This window comes from Sorex fumeus, unplaced genomic scaffold (assembly GCF_029834395.1).
Source record: "Sorex fumeus unplaced genomic scaffold, SorFum_2.1 ptg000045l, whole genome shotgun sequence".
Taxonomy (NCBI): domain Eukaryota; kingdom Metazoa; phylum Chordata; class Mammalia; order Eulipotyphla; family Soricidae; genus Sorex; species Sorex fumeus.
The window spans coordinates 7,674,381-7,696,044 of NW_026606102.1; the positions used below are offsets into that span (position 1 = coordinate 7,674,381).

At 40.4% G+C, this 21,664-nt stretch overlaps 1 protein-coding gene across 1 annotated transcript in view; it reads left to right on the top strand.

The window, feature by feature from the left end:
• Positions 1 to 18,382, top strand: part of LOC130030991 (cytochrome P450 2J2-like) — a 35,925-nt gene extending 17,543 nt beyond the window's left edge. Inside the window, exons 6-10 of the mRNA XM_056122209.1 lie at positions 5,457 to 5,633; positions 7,045 to 7,186; positions 9,646 to 9,833; positions 13,407 to 13,545; positions 18,204 to 18,382. Coding sequence (XP_055978184.1) covers positions 5,457 to 5,633; positions 7,045 to 7,186; positions 9,646 to 9,833; positions 13,407 to 13,545; positions 18,204 to 18,382 — 825 coding nt within the window. The remainder of the gene's footprint in view (positions 1 to 5,456; positions 5,634 to 7,044; positions 7,187 to 9,645; positions 9,834 to 13,406; positions 13,546 to 18,203) is intronic.
• Positions 18,383 to 21,664: the final 3,282 nt, after the last annotated feature.

Genomic DNA, 21,664 nt, shown 5'->3' on the forward strand with positions numbered 1-21,664 from the left:
AAATAAACCTAGACATACAGACATAAAGGATGCTTAGAGATTCCAAAGCAGTTACAATAGTTATAGGACCAGTCTCCTAATTTCATAGGTGATAGATCTCTGAGGCTGAAGCAGTACTTGTTTCCTGAAGGACTCTAATCTCAATTTTAGTCCTTTTAGTTCTAGGAGTCTATCTTTAACTCTGTTCAACTTCTTATTATCCCAGATACTTTTCCAGATTTAAAAAAGTTTTTAAGGGAATTTTCTAGGGGAAAATTGGTCTAGTATTTTGAGGTCACCCCTCTTGCACCCAGCACTGAATTAATTTGATTTATTTCTGTCAAGCATTTTTGCCTAGAGATATATTGATCCATAACAGCAGTTAAAGAAGTAAACCTGATCACTGGCACCTTAGAAAGGCACAATTAATCTGGGATATAGCCCGGCAAGCTACTGATAGTATCTCGCCCACACGGCAAAGCCTGGCAAGCTCCCCATGGCATATTCTATATGCCAAACACAGTAACAACAAAGTCTCACAATGGAGATGTTACTGGGCCCGTTCAAGAAAATCGATGAACAATTGGAGGACAGTGACAGTGACAGTGACAGTGATTATTACTACTATCAAATATTTTTAATTTGTTTTTTATATTTTTTTATTGAATCACTGTGGGAAGAGTTACAAAGCTTTCAGGTTTAAGTCTCGGTCATACAATGATCAAACACCTTTCCCTTCACCAGTACTTATTTTTCACCACCAAGAACTTCAATATACCCCCCTCCCACCCCTCCCAATGCCTGTGAGGCAGATGATTTCTACTTCTCTCTATCTACTTTGATTAAATTCTTCACTTCAACAAAAGATGCACCATTATTGTTTAGAGTTACCACCCAACAATCAGAACTGCTGAAAAGGCATAGTGAAATAATTTGTTTTCTATAGCTGGTTATGAGGACCATATGATGTCATAACCAGCTATAGAAAAACAGCTGGGCGATTTTGGAATTCTGATATTTTACTTATTAAGTCTGGAGGGATTTCTGCCAAGATCCAGATAATTACGAGATTGGTTTCTGTGCGTTTGGTGTTATGGCTGTGCTGGAGAGTCACTCATGGGGGGCAACTCGTGACCTTGGTAGGGTGTGAAGGACGAGCCAGTACTGCCCCCCTTCCCATGAGACTGCAGTTGCCCCATCACCACCGGCTCATACCTGGTTTTCCAATAAGCTCTGAGGTGGCTGCCACCTTGCTGGGGGGGTGGGGGGGTGGAAGGGAGCGACACCCTTATTGCATAGTCCATTCACTTTTCTGCTGCAAGCTGCCAGGCTGCCAGGTTCTGTATTAAGTCCTTGTGCCTCTGGAGCCATGGCTGTGCCAGAGAGCTACTCGTGTGGGGCAACTCATGACCTCGGTAGGGTGTGAATTTAATTTTTTTTTAATGTCTAGTCATGGTTGTCCCAAATTCACAAATTCAGTAATTTCATTTTCTTCCCTTCTAGCAAGACAAAAACAACCAAGGAAGACATGAGAGTTCAATGGGTTTTCTAACCTTTTCAGAAAAAGAGATTTCTAGGAGGGTAAGAAGGAGAAGTAAAGCAGTAACAGTAAACATTTTTCTGAATTTCCAAAATAGATTAGACAATTTGAGGTTCTTTATCTCTGATAAACAGTCCTGTAAAGGTGAAATCAAAGCCCATTGTAAATGCAAACACACATAGAAACTTGTAGGCAAATATAGATAAAAATGAAATAATTTGCATGTCAGTCAGTGGAATAACCTTGGAGTCCCTTTGTCAACTAGGTAAACTAAAAAGAAAAGGAACAACTGATTGCATTATCATTATTACCATCATTTCTGTTATCATTCTTTTATTAGCTGGTAATTTTACTTATAATATGGCACAGATGATCTTAAAACCCTTGTCTGTCTCATTTTAAGATTAGGTGATTTCTACTATTTTTCTTCCAGATATAACTGTTTAAATGATATTAAGAAAATTAGTTAGTGATAAAAGTGTCCCAAATAGAAATTATTGCATAGTGGGACGGGTTAAATAATATGTACATATATAATACATATAATATAATATAATATATTATATTACGTGTATAATCACTTAATCACTTAATCACTTAACTTCCCGTTAGTCGTCGATTTGCTCGAGCGGGCGCCAGTAACGTCTCCATTTGTCCCTGTCGCGTGCTAGTGTAGCCTAATGGCATCTGTTCGCTCCGGGAACATGAAGGGCCTCAAACTGATCGTTCATGATCTTGACGAAGAAGTCTGACCATCTGGTAGGTGGGCGGCCACGCGGTCTTTTGACATCCCGTGGAATCCAGTCGGTAACAGCTCTAGTCCAACGGTCGTCTTTAAATCTCATTATGTGACCAGCCCATCTGATTTTCGACACCTTGGCAAATGAGACAGCATCCCTGATCTTTGATCGTCGACGGATGTCAGAACTCCGGATTCGTTCTCTCATTTGAGTATAATACATATAACATAATACATATAATTTCAGCTAAGGATAACACAACAGGATAAAATAATGCAAAGAGGGTGAGATTCATCAGATAGTGCCACTTCAAGGGGGATGGCATGAGCATTATGAAGTGAGGCATTGAAGTTTAATAGATTGTAGAGGAAGAAAAAGTATCTGATTCAAAGGTCAAAAGAAGAAATAGCCATGTGTAATCTCAAAGACTAAGGGAGATAGACTGAAGAGAGTACGAGAATAAGATGGAAAGTAGTGCTAGCAGAAGAGGCAATAGGGAAGCAGACTGCTATCTCATAAAGAATTAATAGGAATGGACACTGATGTAGACCTTTGAGAATCATGGAAATCCATGAAGTTGTAAAAAGAACTGATTACACTTTTATAGGGTCCTTTTGGTAGCTCTGTAGAGATAGGCTGGGACTAGGGTAATAATGGGATTGTGCAAACAAATGAAAATGCTAAAGAACATAGTGGCAGGACTCAAAATCAGAACTAAGGCTGAAAATCCAACCAATGACCTCAAAGACTAGACACACAAGATAATAAGTAAAGAAGAGGCAATATAAAAGAATTTTAATTCTAATTAGAATTTAGAATACACGTGTGTGTGTGTGTGTGTGTGTGTGTGTGTGTGTAAATCAATATCAAGAAGGAAAACCTCTGCACCACAGGAATTTCAGGAGGAGAGGGAAAATGGGAAAGAACAGTTGTGGGAAGTAATAACAGTCAAAATTTTTCCCAGTCAGAGGAGGGAAATTTGTGCACTGATCTAGTAGAATCAAAGAGTATCAACAAAACACACCCAACAGACATATGCCAAGAAACAATATAATTAAAATTTGTAAGAACAATAAAAATATATCTACTTTATCCTTTATTTAAAATGTGGTTTGGGATTTCCTTACTGCAGCAACTAGGCATTAATAAGAAATAAAAGAGACCTGTTAAGGAAAAGTTACCCTTTCCTATTATCAGATGGCAAGATAATATACATGGAAAACCTCAAATAACTTACCAAAATAAAACCTCATAGTAAAACAAATCATATAACAAAGTAGTCAACTACAAGATTAATACACAAAATTCTGCTGCACTTGTACATGCAAATTATTAACTAGAAAATAATAAAATTTAAAAAGGCGATTCTCTTAAAATAGCATACAAAAACATAAAATGCACAGGAAAACACTTTTAAAAAGATTTTGAAAGACTTCAACATTTAAAACTATAGCAATATTAAAAGAAATAGAAGAAGAGGGTATGGTGCCGCCAGCAGGTCAATCTGTACCTGTGAGGCAAGTGCATCAGCAGACTGATGGCACCATCAGACTTTCAGATAGCCCAAAATTGCTGCTGTGCCTTTGGCCAGACCCCAAACACTTGGGGCAAAGTTTACAAAGAAAGTAAATGGCCAAAAGTTAGGTATGTGGGAAACACACCCACAAACCACCTCCGGCTCAGCTATATAATTGGAGGCATGGCCTCTCTGGTTACTGGTCGAACCACTTAATGGCCATGATCCCAGAGACTCAGAAACGAATCTCAGAACCCAAAGGCTTTTGGCAGAAATGCGTCCTGTTCCTGCAGTAGGTTACTGGCACTAGGCCACTCCAGGTGGGAATAGGTTTCGTGCCTTGGCTTGTTTCCCCTGGCGCCATCCTCCAGAGGCCACTGGACAGTCAGGTTTGGGCCTGCAGTGACGAGACACACGGGGCCTCACCAGATGGGGGTGGAACCGGCTCTTTCCTCCCCATCCCAACGAGACCCCAAGTCGCCGCCTACACACGGCCTCTCTGGCTCCTGATCAAGCTGATTAAAGGCCATGATCCCAGAGACTCAGAAACAAATCTCAAAACCCAGCGGCTTTTGGCAGAAATGCATCGGGACTGCATACAAGGTGGCTGCCACCTCAGAGCTTATTGGAAAGCCAGGTATGAGCCGGCCGTGACAGGGCAATTGCAGTCTCCTGGGAAGGAGGGCGGTACCAGCTCGTCCTTTACGCTCTACCAAGGTCACGAGTTGCCCCCCATGAGTGGCTCTCCAGCACAGCCATAACATCAGATGCACAGAAACCAATCTCGTAATTATCTGGCTCTTTGCAGAAATCCAAAATTGCAGCCGTGTGACATTATATGATTCTCATAACCAGCTATAGAAAACAAAGTATTTCACAGTGCCTTTTCAGCAATTTTTATTGTTTGAGGGGAAATTCTAAACAATAATTGTGCATCTTTTGTCAAAATAATGAATGTAATCAATGTAGAGAAGAGTTAAGTGGAAATCATCTGCCTCACAGGCATTGGGAGGGGCGGTAGGGGGGTATGTTGGGGTTCTTGGTGGTGAAAAATGAGTACTGGTGAAGGGAAAGGTCTTTGATCATTGTATGACCGAGACTTAAACCTGAAAGCTTAGTAACTTTCTCCACAGTGATTCAATAAATAAATATAAGAAGAAAATAAATAAATAAATAAATAAAATTATGAAAAAAAAAAGTAAAGTGGAGTTCATGCCCAATTCAATCAGCTAGTCAATGGCTGAATAAATAGAAGTATTCCTACATAAAAAAAATAGAAGAGAATGTCAAGAACTTAGAAGATATTTATGTTTGTGGGTTGAAATAAAAAAATATTGAAAAATGACCCTTTTTTCCTTAAAGCGTTATATATATTCAGTACAATCCCCATAAAAAAATCCAATGATATTCTTCTAGGACTTAGAACAAGTGCTATTAAATTTTTTATGGAAACATTAAGCGCCTCCAATAATCAAAACAATTCTGAGAACAAAAAGGATGGACTATTTTGAATTTACTTACTTTAAGTTATGCAACAAACTTATATTAGTCAAAGCTGTGTGGACTATAATAAAGACAGACTCCCAGGTCAAAGAAATGGAAAGAACATGTGTCTATTGACTTAAGATTGGAACTCTGATACTATATTTTCTCCCTGATTGTTTTGTTTTCTTGCAATTAGTTCTGTGATGCATTTCCAATAATAATTGATCTCTTGCCTGGACCCCATCGGACACTCTTCAAATACTGGGAAAAACTAATAATGTTTGTTGCTCAAGTGGTAGAAAACCACAGGAAAGACTGGAATCCTGCTGAGACAAGAGATTTTATTGATGCTTATCTCAAGGAAATGGAAAAGGTGAGGAAATCAAAGTCATTCCTGTATTTATTCTTAAAGACAAAATTGGTATAAACTAGTTTTCTATTTATGTGGCCACAAATTACCACAAACTTGGTTGTCTAAAACAACCTTAATTTATTTTCTTACGATTCTGGGGACCAGATTCTGAAACCAGTTTCACCAGGTCAATGTGGAGTGTTAGTAAGACTGGGACTTCTCAGGACTTATAGGGGACAGTTTATTTTCTGAGTTTACAAATCTTCTAGGGAGCTGCCTATATTCCTTGGCTTGTGACTTCTTCACACTGACTTGGAAAGCCAGTGTAACAATCATCATCCTTGCAATAAAGAAACTTTTAGTTTGATACTATCTCATTTGGTTACTTTTGCCTGTGCTTTCTTAATCAATGGGATGAAATCTTTGACTCTTTTACTACTCTCTCCCTCTAATGTAATCTTGGAACAATGAAATCATCTGTCCTCTGGAAGCTGACGAAATGGAAAATTTATTCCCATCTACATACTTTACCTTCATGACATCACATTAATTGAAGCATTAGTTTATCATCGAAGAAGGAGATTTCACTATCTGGTGAGATCGTATGGAATGACACATTAAGAGGGATGTTTACAAATTGGAGCTTCCAGAGGAAAGTGTAAAAAATGATCTAGTTTTAATACCCATAAGTAGAGAGAGAGAGTAAGAGGGAAACTGTCTGCCAGAGAGGCAGGGAGAGGGATGGGATGGGTGTGTGTGTGGAGATGTGGAGGGATACTGGGGACATTGGTGGTGGAAAATGTACACTGGTGGAGGTATGGGTGTTCGATCATTGTATGGCTGACACTCAAACATGAAAATTTTGTAACTGTAGCTCACGGTGATTCAATAAAAAATTAATTAATTAAAAAATTAAAAATGATGGAGTTTTATGAAGCTGGCAGAGAGCGTAAAGGAATCTCACTTAAAGATAAAATTATTACTATGGGGATATGAAAATTATAGGCTATAATAGAAATGTATTTACTAGACCCTTGTACCTCATGTAATTCAAAATGTCATCTTTAAGATAGAATGTCTATTTACTTATATTTTATAAAACCAGAAACTAATGCACAGAGAGTTTATATGGCTAATATTGGAACCCAAGTCTATCTCCTGCACTGATGACTTTTCTTTCTCCTGTACTAACAAATTTGGCCACGTAAATGTGTACAAAAAAACTTGCCTGACTTTCATCCACCCAAACTAACAAGGTCCTGCTCCAGGGTTAGGATGATATCCCTAAACTAAATCTTGCTTTCTGGGGAAATCAAGGGAAAGTGTCTCCTCCTGGGGTTGTTTCCTTCCATGATTATTCCAAGGATGAGACCCCAGGTGTCGTGACAACCTAGATCCCTGTAAATAAACCATGAAGTATTATGCTTTCTAGCATAAAGGTGACACTGCTTCCAGCTTCAATGACGAAAACCTCATCTACACCACCCTGGACATCTTCTTCGCTGGAACTGAGACAACTTCGACAACATTGCGCTGGGCTCTGCTCTACATGGCCCTCTACCCAGACATCCAAGGTGAGCAGGAATGAAAGGGTGCCTGGGCCAGGACAGAAATGTCCCTCCTGGGACAGACTGAACATTGTCCCTCCTGAAATGTCCCTCCTGGGACAGACCATTAGGGCCAGATGAAAGGCTAGGATAATGGAAAGATAAGTCTCTATCAGGAGGCCATTCATGCAGACTTAAGAACAAGCACACTCTGAGGTTGGAGCAATAGCACAGCAGGTAGGGCATTTGCCTTACCGTGTTCAATTCCCAACATCCCATATGGTCCCCTGAGCACCCCCAGAGTAATTCCTGAGTGCAGAGCAGGAGTAACTTCTGTGCATCACCGGGTGTGACCCGAAAAGCAAAAATAAAATAAAAAGAACAAGCACATTTCTCAAGTTGTCAGGATTCTGTTGAGTCCCCACTGAATACAAAATACACCTAGTAGTCTCTGTCCTCAGGAATAGTCCAAGTCCCAATTAGCAAAATCAGAATTGGCCCGTGAGATTTCAGAGAAGAGTTCAGCTCTCATAGAAAATTGGGTCCCAGGCTTCCCCCTTTTAATGTAATGGCTTCCTATGGAATTGTCAATAATGATCCGCCTCCATAGTCTACCACTCATTCCCACTCATATGCCTCTTCATGTTCCTCCAATCTGTGCTCCACCACCCTGCATGGTGGCTTCCATGAGCTACAGGTAATTTTCTCTCACCCATGCCATCACACCTGCTATTTCCTCAACTGAGAATAAATTACCTTAATTTCTCTACTTGTTCTTCCTGAAGAATTTACTCAAGTACAATTCCTCTTAAATGCTTCCTTTCTCCTCTAAGAAAGACTAGTGTCTTCTTTTTCATCTGGTGATCCAGTGCACTACCGTTACTGTGCTGCTTACACAATTTATACCAATTCCCACTGCAATCCATGCAAGGCCCTGATTGTCACATTCTTTTCTTCTTCTCCAGGTCCAAGAGCAAACTGAATGTTGGGATCATAGGATCTGTTAGGAGATATTTTTCCAACTTTAGTTTAGTCATGGTTTATTTATTTGGGTTTCCTATGTTATGGGTAACAGTTTTTATTAATGATATATAAAATATATTTAGTACCAAGTTTTATCTATAAAAGTAGACTACACCATAGTACTTGCCAATACAAAGGATAAGTTTATACATGAGCTTAGCCTCAGGTATACAAGGGATAGAACTGTAGCACTGTCCTCCCGTTGTTCATGGATTTCCTCGAGTGGGCACCAGTAACATTTCCATTGTGAGACTTGTTGTTACTGTTTTTGGCATATTGGGAGCTTGCCAGGCTCTGCCGTGCAGGTGGGATACTCTCAGTAGCTTGCCGGCTCTCTGAGAGGGGCGGAAGAATAGAAACTGGGTCGGACACGTGCAAGGCAAATGCCCTACACGCTGTGCTATCACACCAGTGATACAAGGGATAGGAAAGTATTTATGTGGGGAGGGAATCCTATAAACTAAGGTGGAGGGATGTACCTACTTTTTATTTATTTGTCTTTATTTTGGGACCACAACTGGTGGTGGTCAGAAACTAGTCCCAGTATATTACTTGTACTCCCTCCTGGTTGTGCTCTTGGAATGATGCAGTACAGGGATTAAACTCAGATCTCCTGCAAAGAACATGCTCTAACCCTTTGAGTAATCTCCTCAGCCCAGTTATGTTTGTGGTAGTTATGTTTGTGGTAGTTAGAAAACATATACTCTGAAAAGGTGTGAAATTGTACCCCTGAAACAATCTCAGACATAGCATCATCTCAGGTAAATGTAATTTTGTTCTTGAAATGTTATTTCCTTCCATATAGATCTATTTTATATGTTGATATCTTAGTTTTTATGGTTCTTGAACCATAATATAAAGTGTACATGTGATTGTGAATTACATTTTTAAAAACTTTAAAATCAAGAAAATTCAGATATGGATTTGTTTTCTGCAATGGAGGCTCCAAAATAAAAATAGCTTAAAATGATAACTTACTTGAAATTTCATAACAATATTGTTCACAATACGCAAGAGTTGGGAACAAGCCAAGCTGTCTACTGGTGAGTTCCTGCATAAACAATGTACACACAACAGACTATAACTCAGCTTTCAATAGAAGAAAATTCTGACACATATTATCACATGAATGGAACTTGAAGACATCAAGTAAACAAATCAAGTAACCCAGTTGCAACATGTCAATACTCTATGATCCATTTAGATGACTTTATAGCAGTCAAATTCATAGAAAGAAAAATATTGTGGTGGCCAGAAATTAAAAGTACAGTATCACAGGGAGTGAGATTTATCTATACTCATTAAATAAAATTCTGGGGATTAGATGCACAATAATGTGAAGATGCTTAACACTATTAAGTTCTACAGTTAAAAGATGGTATGATGTTAAAATACATTCTCTATATTAAGGGGCAAGGGAATTAATGGAATTACAGAATAACAGAACTTTTATTTCTTTCCAGAAAAAGTACATGCTGAGATCGACAGAGTGATTGGCCAGACGCAGCAGCCAAGCATGGAACTTCGAGAATCCATGCCCTACACCCAGGCAGTAATCCACGAGGTGCAAAGAATGGGAAACATTGTCCCCTTAAACGTGCCCAGGGCAGTAACAGCAGATACCACCCTGGGTGGGCACCACCTGCCCAAGGTAATTAAATTTCAAGCTCATCTCTTACTGTAAGAAACTGAATGTGAAAAAGGGATGCATATTCTTATTCTAAGGTATCAGGTAAAAAAGGAAGATATAGGACTGGAGAGATAGTATAGTAGTAGGGCATCTGCCTTGCTTGCATCAAAATCCCAGCAGTCATGCAATCAAAATTCCAGCACCCGATGGAATTTCCTGAGCTTTGCCAGGAATGACACCTGAACTTTCCCCAAAACCTGCTCCCCCCCCCCAAAAAAAAGAAAGGAAAAAATGGGGAGGTGTATGTTATAATAGATCAATTAGTTGGGTTGGAGGTTTTCCTACATGTGTGACCATTGAAACCTGCGTCAATAACTATTAATATCTATTAGAAAGAGGAAGGAGATTCCTAGGTGCAATATGTTTAGGGGAAAGATGGGTTTTCTTGCCGCGGACTTCTCAGGATTTCTTATATAAAATGTGCGGGTGAATCTTTGTGGGAATACAGCAGGCAGAATTCCCCATCCAACTTTGGCATGAAATTGTTTTCTGTGTCCTGGCAAAGCATTTCACAGAAAAAGGTCTTATCAGACACCTGATGCACAACCCTGGAATTAAGGAATATTTAAACATAAAGAGAAATAGGAGAACATCTGTACCAATGTCATATGAACTTCAGAGTTTCTTACATCGCATTTTTTCCCGGCTTTTCCATACAGGTCCTTGATGGTACTACTCCAGCAGGGAAAGCAATCCAAGTGTGTGCAATACTAATTGTTAGAGAGGTTAATAAAGAACCTAACAGTTACAAAGCAATTGCTGTACACGTTCTTTACAAATTTATTAACCAGTCCTCAGAATAGCTATTATTCTGTCCTCAGCAACTGTTATTCTGTTGGTGAAGTCCCCCAGGAATATACATGATACCTTTAAGCATCTGTGTTGTAAGCCATAATGCCTAAAATGAGAAAGAGAAAGAGAAAAAGAGAGAGAGAAGAGAGGTGCCTGCCATAGATGCAGGCTGGAATAGAGGGGTGGTTTGGGAAACTGGGGACATTGGTGCTGGGAAATTACACTGGTGGAGGAATCGGTCAAACCCATCCCTGAAGCCCTAGCATGAACAGCTTTGTAATGCTCTATCCCATGGTGATTCAATAAAATTTAAAAAATTAAAAAACAATAGCTATTATTCTCATTTTAGAATTGGGAAGTCAAAGCTCAGTGAAATAAACTTTTTGTCAATCACTTCACTGTACATTGACAGTCTTCTGACTATGTTATAGTCTGTCAACAAGACTTGCTTTATTTGACTTTAAACCATCTCCCTGACATCCTTATCGCTTGTTCTATTAACTTCTTTGACCTCACAAAGCAAATGTTTCTCTACACCCTCCTCCCTCCTCTACTCCCATGATCTCAGCAAATGGCTTTCCGTTGTGCCCTAGTGGCCTCTCTGTACACTGCACAATCACAGTACTGCTACAGCACCACCTTGGTGAGCCCCTGTTCTCTGAGTTTATTTGAGACTCCCTTATTATATGTTCTTATCTGGGGATTCTGGGGATGATCTGAAGAGGCAAAGCCAGGGGATTTTATTCACTGGGCACCTTTAGTAACTATCCCTGCACTGTAATACTGTAGCACTGCCGTCCCATTGTTCATCGATTTGCTCGAGCGGACACCAGTAACATCTCCATTGTGAGACTTGTTGTTACTATTTTTTGGCATATCGGGAACTTTCCAGGCTGTGCCATGTGGGATACTCTCAGTAGCTTGCCAGGATCTCCAAGAGGGATGGAGGACCGAACCCTAGTCAGCCGCGTGCAAGGCAAAAGCCCTACCTGCTCTGTTATCGCTCCAGCCCAACTATCCCTGCAGGGCCAGAAAATACCATTGTTTTCACTGTTGGAGGCACTTTAACTTTTTTTTTAATTATTCAGGTTTATATTTATTTTTTAAATAAAATTGCTTCATTAAACAGCTTTTAAAAATTTTCTATAAAAGCCAGAAATTTAAAAATAATAATATTCTAGATTTTGCAGAGCATATATTTTTTTAAAATTTTTATTAGTGAGACACCATGAGGTACAGTTGTAGACTTACAAATTTTGTGCTTGGGTTTCAATTATACAATGATCAAATACCTATCCCTCCCCCAGTGCCCATTTCCCACCACCACAGATCCCAGTATCCCTCCCACCCCCCATACCTCCATCCTACCCTTCCTCTGTGGCAGGGCATTCCCCTTTGTTCTCTCTCTCCTTTTGGGTGTTGTGGTTTGCAAAAGAGGTATTGAGTGGCAATCATGTTTGGTCTATAGTCTACTTTCAGCATGCTTCTCCCATCCTGGGAGGATCCTCCCAACACCCTTTATTTGGTGCTCCCTTCTCTATCTGAGCTGGAGGCACTTTAACTTTTAAACAGAAAAGAAATATTGTTAAAAAATAAAAGAGGAAAAAGATGTAAATGAGCCCATAATGACATAAATGGCCCAAAGATATTCAGGCAAAAAACAATATGTGTGCCACTCGATTCTGGACAAAGGGGCAGGGGTCGGGGCTGGAGCAATAGTACAGCAGGTAGAGTTTTTACCTTGCATGTGGTCGACCCGGGTTCGATTCCCAGCATCCCATATGGTTCCCTGAGCACTGCCAGGAGTAATTCCTGAGTGCAAAGCCAGGAGGTAATCCCTGTGAATTGTCAGGTGTGACCCAAAAAGCAAAAAGAATAGAGGGGCAAGGGCCAGGGACTTCAAAGAGAAAGTAGATTATTCACAGAAATCTTTAATAAAGAGCAAACGTTTATTCAAGTCATTTGCTTTTTATACCAATTCTGTTTAGTGCCAAGGAAACATCCTGGCTCAACTGGCTCCTTCTGATAAAAGTCACTGATTGGGGAGAGGAATGTTGAGCGACCAGTGGGACACAGGGCTTGCTCGTGGCTCTGCACCCAGAAATTACTCCTGGCAGACCAGGGGACCATATGAGATGCCAGGGATCGAATCTGGGTTGACTGCATGCAAGACAAACATCCTTCATGTTGTACTATTGCTCCATCCACCCCTCCCCAATTACTGATATTTTACAAGCAATTTTTAAATGCATCATTAATTTACAGTAGTATATATGCTTGGAAATAAAGCTTTACATCTCAATATATGTCTAAGTTTCTCCACAGACATCATTAAATTTCTCCTGACACCACATTTCAAATTCAAACTCCTCTTCCCCTCTCCTCATACTTCCCTCTGATAACTACCATATATTTTTACAGAGTCCATTTTTCACCATAAATTTTTGTGTTTTTCCAATTTATCTTCTTTGGTTTTTCAATATACCTGAGTTAAACCATCTGGTAATTATCTTTTGCTTCCTCACATATTAGCACTATCACTTTAAATTCCATTTATTTTGCCCAAAGTGGCACAAATTCATCTTTCTTTACTGCTGAGTAGGATTTCCTTGAGTAATACAATTTTTTTATCCAGTTGTCCTCTTGTGGGCATTTAGGTAAGTTTCAAGTTTTGCCTGTTGTGGATAAGACTGCCATGAACAATGCCCTTTCCAACATGCCTGACTCTCTGTGTTTCTCCAGGGGACCATGGTCTTAACCAACCTGACTGCACTGCACAAAAACCCTGCAGAATGGGCCACCCCTGACACATTCAATCCGGAACATTTTCTGGAGAACGGACAGTTTAAGAAAAGGGAAGACTTCCTTCCTTTCTCCATAGGTGAGTTGTAATCTGTGGTAAATTACTGCAATAAAACCAATTACATTGGTACCTCCAATCTCTGAATTAGCTGCAAAGAATTAGACAGACTATGGCATGTTCAAGTTGCAAGCTAGCCACAAACAAGGTAATTATTGAGCAGTTTCTTCACCCCCACCCTGGCTCGCTCCAGAAGTATATGCAATTGTTTCCGTAACAGTACAAGAACAAGGGCTGCGATGTTTATCTATTCTAGCCTCCAGTGATACAAAGTTAGCAAGTACCTTTAAAGTATAGTATTGGACTGGAGCTATATAGCACAATGGGTAGGGCATTTGCCTTGCAAGTGACCAACCCTGGTTCTATTCCCAGCGTCCCATATGATCCCCTGAGCACCGTCGGGAGTAATTCCTGAGTGCAGAGCCAGGAGTAACTCCTGTGCATCATCAGGTGTGACTCACAACAAAACAAAACAAAAATGTACAGTATTAAAGTCACGGTAATTTCTTATTCTATTCTTGCCTGGGTTTGCTGCCCTCATTGTAAACTAACCTAGACCTGTTTTACTCTGGGGACAATCCTGACCTTGGATTTAAGTGGATAATTTCCCACAGTAATCCATCACAGAAGGAGCATACAGAGTTCATTTTATGGCCCTTCCCTCTTCTCCCTGTCACCCTTTGCTTTGGTTGGAAAATCTCCAGAGATATTTGCCCAGTCTAATTCCCTCTGGCTGTTTACTTGCATGTCAGGATTCCCTGACTGGGCACTGCTTTAAATTCCTGACTTCCTTAGTCCTCACGTGTCTCTGAAGCAGATTTCAATCTCACCTTCTCCTGTCTTTAAAATACTGGGGATAGAACTGTAGCGATAGGACAGTGGGCAGGGTGTTTGCCTTGCACGCAGCCGACCTGGTTCGATTCCCAGCATCCCATATGGTCCCCTGAGTACTGCCAGGAGTTTTTCCTGCGGGCAGAGCCAGGAGTAACCCTTGTGCATACCTGGGTGTGATCCTACCTCCCCCCAAAAGAAAGAAAATACTGGGGTCAGAGCTTCAGACCCCATCTCTTGTACATAAAAAAGAATTAGACACTCGCCATCTTTATAGAGTTTTCAATGTCCAATTCACATAGAACCAGAGACAGAATGGGGAAAGGCAAGAAAGGGTGCCATTGCTTCTCATTATGAACATCCAGAGTGATTTTAAGGGCTTATGTAGGTGGGATCTAGGTATATACTTTATAAATCTCCTCCCAGTACTTTTGTATTTGTCCATTTTAATAGCTTTTGAAAAGATAGTTAGCCCATATACATGACATACACATTGAAATGAGCAAAAGAGGATTCCGTGAAAACCCTCTGTCCTGTCTATTAGCCAAATTAAAAGAATGGCTGAACTCAAATTAGAAAATCCTTGACTAAATTTCATAGTAATTTATAGCTATTTTATTAGGGATGCTGGACATTCAAGCAATTCTCTAATTCCTTTCTTCTACAAATATTTCCTGGGCATCTATTATGTGCCAAAAAGTCAACTCTGAGATCTGACAATGGATAAAGTAGGGGAAGGGGGGGGGGGGGGGACCTGCTTTCATGAAGCATGTCTCACAAGGATCAAATTACTATCACTAAAAAGAAATCAAACACTAAAAATGATTAACTAAGGTAATGAAATTTTGAAACTCATGTAGCAGAGTTAAATTTAGAGGTATCCAGATTTATCAAAAACAAAAGTCTGTGATTCTCTTTTAAGAATTTGTACTAAAGTAGTAGGTACAAAGATTCTATATTGGAAAATGTCTGATAGTTTGCTTATCATTAAATTAAATTGGGTTGATTTCTGAGAGAGGGTCCTTTTTAAATGATGACCCAGGCTGAGAAACGGAGAAACTAGAATCTGGAGTGGTATGATACAAAGTTCATCTTTTCCTTTACGTGACTGATCATGATTGTATTATCTCACACTATACAAGTAACTTCCTACAATGCAGCCAATAGGAGATGTTGGGATATCTTCAGTGTTCTATGTGTAACAGCTTCGTGTTCTGTATTGAAGTCTAAAGTTTCATGTGTATTCCAAGTTACATAACTGGAGCTTTATAACTGACAATTACATCGCTCCCTTTGAGTCAGACTATATAATTACAAGAAAATCGTCCCATTTCATCCTATTAGCAACTTACTTATAAAATGACAGAAAAGGGGCTAGCATTTCTTTTCTTTATATAAAGAAAATAAGGATGAGAAAGAGTTGAAAGACCTGTTAATGTCAGAATAGGTCATAGTTCTCACGTTTTTGCACTTCTAATCAAGTTTTCTTAATACAACTAGACTGCAACTCACCTGCCCACTTAATATTAACTTGACACCTGCTACTTAAGGCTCTTACACTCAATATTCCCTTTGATCATATACATATTGCTACATAACAACCCATCTGAGACCTGGTGGCTTAAAACCATGAATATGTGTAGTTGCTCCCAATCTACAACTTAGTTACATAGTTCATGAATCTAAACTTTGTTAGTTTCTCATGGACAGTTAGAAGAAGCACCAACGGAAAGTTTTCTGTAATCCAGGTTGAAGTTCTGCAGTCAAGTAGTTCCTCAAATTCATCCTTTTAAAGCAAACTCCTACTTGTTGTCATATAGTACCCCTACTAAGCCACAGATTATAGTTAGGAGATAGGCTACTCCAAAGGTTTGACAAGGAGTAAACAGTTAGCTCTGTGACAATGAAAAGTTTACTTTCAACACATAATTGAATACTACAGGCCTGTTTCCTGAGTCATGAGGTCTAGTTTTGTCGTCACTATGTATATAAAATTCTAGAAGAAGGTTAGATAATTAGATGACTTGGTGCCAGTTTGACAAATTTTCTCATTTTTGATGGATGAAGAGTACAATAAGAATGGAACACAGACGAAGTCAATCAGAGGTTCCCAAATTTCTTTGGTCTACCTCCTATTTTCAGGGTAAAAATCCACCTTCTTTAAGAGCTCCTCCTCAGAAAAATATAACTTCTTTAAGTTAACAAACAGAAAGTAACCCTCTCTGTCCCACTCCTACCTTTAACCCATAGAACTCATGGCACATCTAATTCCAGAAAGCACCTCTGATATTAATCTAGTAGTTACTACCCCCCCTCATTGGGTAGTATTTCAGAATTTCCACTGGGGGGCAGTGTTGCTCGGTTTTTTGGAAACTGAAGTGGATCCACTGGAGGGGAGTACAGCCACAAGATGATCAAATGATGTTCTAATTGGGGCGTTTGCATTTTAAGCACTGTGGCATGTAGCAATGCCTTTTATTTCCTCCACCTCTCAATACAGCCAGGGAACAAGTGAGGCAAACATACATTCATGGTTTTGCAAGAATATTTATTCACACAGGAAACACAAAGAACAAAAGCAGTGCACAGAGGGTCAGAGATAGAACCAAGCTTAGGATACTGCACTGCATGCAGCCAAATCTGTTTGGATCCCTGTACCACAAGTGGTTCCGTGAGTACCACCAAGAGTAAATTCTTACCATAGAGTCAGTAATAACTCTTGAGCACTTCCAGGTGTGGCCCAAAACCAAACAAACAAAAATTTAACTCTAGAGAGTATTACTCATGACAAAGGGGTACAGGGGAATTCCAAAGAGAAAAGTCAAGCAACATGTCAAAATGTTAGCAAGGGAGTTGGGATTATGGAACTGTAAACATCATCTGCTTCTTCCATCGTCTATATTTTAAGGGATTTATTTCTGCACCGTTTCTTCTTTTTTTTTTTTTCAGCAAATATGCACTATTTAGAGAGAAAAAGGTAACCCCTTTCCTCCAACCATAAGAAGGAGTGGTGATATTTATCAGAGCAGGGTACAGATGCAGTGAGGGTCATTAGGAAGGAGTGCAGTGGAAACCTGGAATTAGTATCAGAGTACTAGTGAGGAGAGGAAGGGCCGGTCCATGGGCTGTGGCAGTGATGGGAGCTGAGTACTGTGTAAGGAAGATACATCCCAAAGTAAACGTAACTTGTTAACGGGAGAACAAAAAAATAGAGACGTGGAGAAAATAATTGAAATCCTCTGTGCTGAACTGGAATTAGAAATTGAACCTGGATTGTAGATGATAACTGATAGGTAATACATGATAGAGACACAGCCATATAGATTACTTAAATACATAAAGTCTAGATGATTAGGTACATACATAGAAAAATGCTTTCAGGAAAAATGTAAGCAGAAGAGATAGTACAGGAGTTAAGGTGATTAGTCTAGCCTGAGGCAGCGCTTGTTTGACCCATAACACCACATCATCCCTGGAGCACGGCCAGGAATGATCTCCAAGCAGAGAGTCAGAAGTATCCCTCAAACTTAGATGGCAGTGGGCCAAAATATTCCTCCATAAATTTAAGTGACCACTTCATTCATAAGGTCCTGCAATAACATTCTTAGACATTTATAAGCACTCTCTCTCTCTCTTTTGTTCTCTCTCTCTTTTTTTGTTGGGGATCACACCCGGCGACGCACAGGGGTTACTCCTGACTCTACACTCCGGAATCATCCCTGGCGGTGCTCAGGGGACCATATGGGATGCTGGGAATCGAACCCGGGTTGGCCCTTCCTCTGGCAGGACTCAAAGAAGTGGTGGAAGACTTTACTGAACCTCACTTGCTTTTTGCTTTTGTCTTGCAGGAAAGCGGGCATGCCCTGGAGAACAGTTGGCTAGGACTGAATTGTTTATTTTCTTCACTTCGCTCATGCAGAAGTTTACTTTCAGGCCCCCAGACAATGAGCAGCTGAGCCAGAAGTTCAGGATGGGCCTCACCATTGCCCCTGTCAAATACCGAATCTGTGCTCTCCCCAGGGCTTAGAGGCCCAGAAAGGAAAAGGCTCCATGGAGGAAAAGGCCCTGGGAAGCGGTGACCTCTGAAGGTCTGCTCAGAAGCTTGAGCCACAATGAAAGTGGACCTAAAAGAAGATGGGAAAGTAGACTCAAAGACTCCTCTCCCCAACCTCACCATCCCCAAATCCCAGATTTTCCAGAGTCCCCACCAGTGGAGCCATGAATGACTTGTCCTTTCTCACAGGAGATGAAAGGAGGCCATGATTGTTTCTCTAATGAAGAACGAACATATAGGTCAGAGCATGTCACAGATTCTGAGGGGGTTGAAAAACCATAAAGCAGTCTGAAAACTCACAGCTGGAGTCTGCTGCATCCTTCCTTGCACATGTATTGGATGAAAAGAGGGCTCAAATCTCTCAGGGTTGGAAGGAGTTGGAAGTCTGACCTTCCCAGGGATGCCCCAGTCAATATTGCCAGGGGTGACCCAAAGAGCAAATAAATAAAAAAATTAAATTTTAAGATTTTAAAATTAAAAGTATTAGCAATGTAAACTCAACTGAACCTGGCAGAGTAGTTCTATAGTAATTCAAAGATTTCTATCTATGGGCCACAGCAGGTGAAGAAACAGGAACTTCTGCTTCATAGATGCACCCCCAAATTGTGTTACTTCTCATCTCCTCCTTATTTTCCTGCTTGCTGCTTCTCTCTTCTTCTCCATCCCATCTGATCAGCTCTGGTCCTCTACTTTTCTTCCTCACTTTCTTTAGAGAGACCTGAGTTTATCTGGGAAGCAGATAAACTCAGGCAGTAGAAAGCCCTCCCACCTATTTGCTTCTGCTATTTGATTGGTTATGGGCTCTGAGATCATCAGATCAGAAAGACCAATCAGATTACATACGTAAATGAGGATGTGGAGTGATTGTGGAGAGATGGATCAACTAGCATATGTTTTTATAAAGATTTATAATAAGATCACGTATACCTTTATGCAAATATGGTCTGTAGGATGACCTAGCAGATTCACATATGACCCTTTAAATGTTTTTGGGACAATCCACTTGAAGTCTTGATCATCTGGCACCACATTCCTCAATCTGACACCCCTCCCCTCAATTTCTCTGAAACAGAGAGACGATATATCTGGAGCTAGGCAGAACTTGCCTGGCAGAGACCAAAAAAAAAAAGTATTCTGGAAGAAATGGATGGGGTTCAAAATGTTCTGCCTAAAGGAAGAATAGGAAATGAAATTTCACCTGTGAGCACTTGCTTTATAACTTGCTTTATAACTTGCTATGGAAAATATCCAAAATGATATGCTCAGAATAAAACTAATCAGACCAAGCTTTGAACTTTCAACATTCAGAATCTGACCTTCTATTTTGTTTTTAAAAACCTTCAGTAAAATCCCTCAAAATCGGTGATTGATAAATGTCCATGTATTGTGCATTACATGTTCAATCCCTTTAGCTTAAAGGGACAAATAGGATTGAAGGCATCTCTGAGGTCCATTGCTAATCTTCTGGATATTCTCTATCATGCCATATGGTCAGGAGTGTGAGTTCACTGATGGATGTGCAACACATGTGTTCAGTGGCTGAGAGTCACCTCCTCAGCCTCCCCAGGAAAGGAACAAAGAGACAGGAGACCACAGACTGATGGTCAAAATGGCCCATTTAATGCAGAACTGTTAGCATGCTTATAGAACATCTGAGGAGGCTCAAGGTATAAGACTGCCTGTAGGTGTGATTGATCATTTACAGAGATAAAGCATTTTAACTGAGACAATTCTCTTAGAGGGATTAATTCAAGGAGGCGCTCTGTCTCCCAGGGACATATTTATTGATTTTCTCTTTCCCTTGATACCAGTAAATATTTAAAAAAATGTTTACGTCTTAATCATGACCGACGACCATCCTGTTGTTCGTTGATTACCTCGAGCAGGCCCCAGTAACGTCTCCTTCGTCCTAGCCCTGAGATTTTTTAAAACAAAAAACAAACACCGTCCTCCCATTGTTCATCGATTTGCTCGAGTGGGCCCAGTAACATCTCCATTTTGAGACTTGTTACTGTGTTTGGCATATTGAATATATGCGGGTGAGATACTCTCAGTAGCTTGCTGGGCTCTCCGAGAGGGGCGGAGGAATCAAGCCCAGCTCTGCTGGGCCTGCTGTGTGCAAGGCAAATGCCCTACCGCTGTGCTATCGCTCCAGCCCATACCACCCTGAACGCACCTGATCTCGTCTGAGATTTTTTAAAAAGTGCCATATTCAAGGCTCTTTCAGGGTTAGGAGAATGAGACCCATCATTGTTACTGGTATTTGGCATATTGGGTACACCACGGGGAGTTTGCCAGACTCTACTGTGTGGGCAGGTTACATTCGGTAGCCTGCCAGTTTGTCCAAAGTAAGAATGAAATAATAAGATGTCCGGGAGCTGGGTTTTATAGTCTCTGGGTCTTGGCCGTTGATGGGATTACACAGCGCCATGGGATGGGGGGGGGGGGCAGTTGGTGGGTTTGATGCCTGCCTACTGGAATATGGAGGATCTGGGTGGAGGATGCTCAGCCCTGATCCAAGCAGGCTTGGAGATCTCAGTCCTGGGATCCGCATGCCTTTGTTCCTCTACTGGTACCTTCAGCATGGTGGTGGCTTGTTCTGGAGGTCTTAGGCTGCCGGAGCCCTGGTAGGGGCGGGGAAGAAAAGTTAGGGGTGCTTGCAAGAACACTGTAAGTTCCTCTGCGCAGAGGAAAAGGAACAGTTCACTGATGAAGCCTACAGGAGCTTACTGACTTTTTATTAAATCATGTAAAGCCACTGGAAATTCATCCTGATATCACAGGTGAAATGGAATACTGAAAGCCAAGTAAAGTGTGACTACAATAGTGAATCCTTGGATCATCAGAGAACTTTAAATGGATTTCTGGCTGTGTATAATCTCCATTTTTCCCTTAAATCTCATATGAGAAACTCATATGCATATAAATTCCCTTAAGTCCTAAAATTACAAAAAATTCTGTGATAGGAGTTTTTCAAACACTTACTCCCCACAAATTTGAGACTCTCAATACCTAACTTTGCACCAGCATCTTTTACATAGTGAGCAAAACTATGGTATGATGTGTGACATCGTGAATAAGAAATATGTTTCAATAAAAATATCTTCAGGTGGAAAATTTTTATTCCATCACTTGTTTCAATAAGTTATGACATATACATGGCACAATGTGTATTTAAAATTGGTTTGGAGAACAGAGGTCTAAGAAGCCGAGAGGAAATAGATATGCAGAGCTCCTCTAAAAATATAAAAGGGC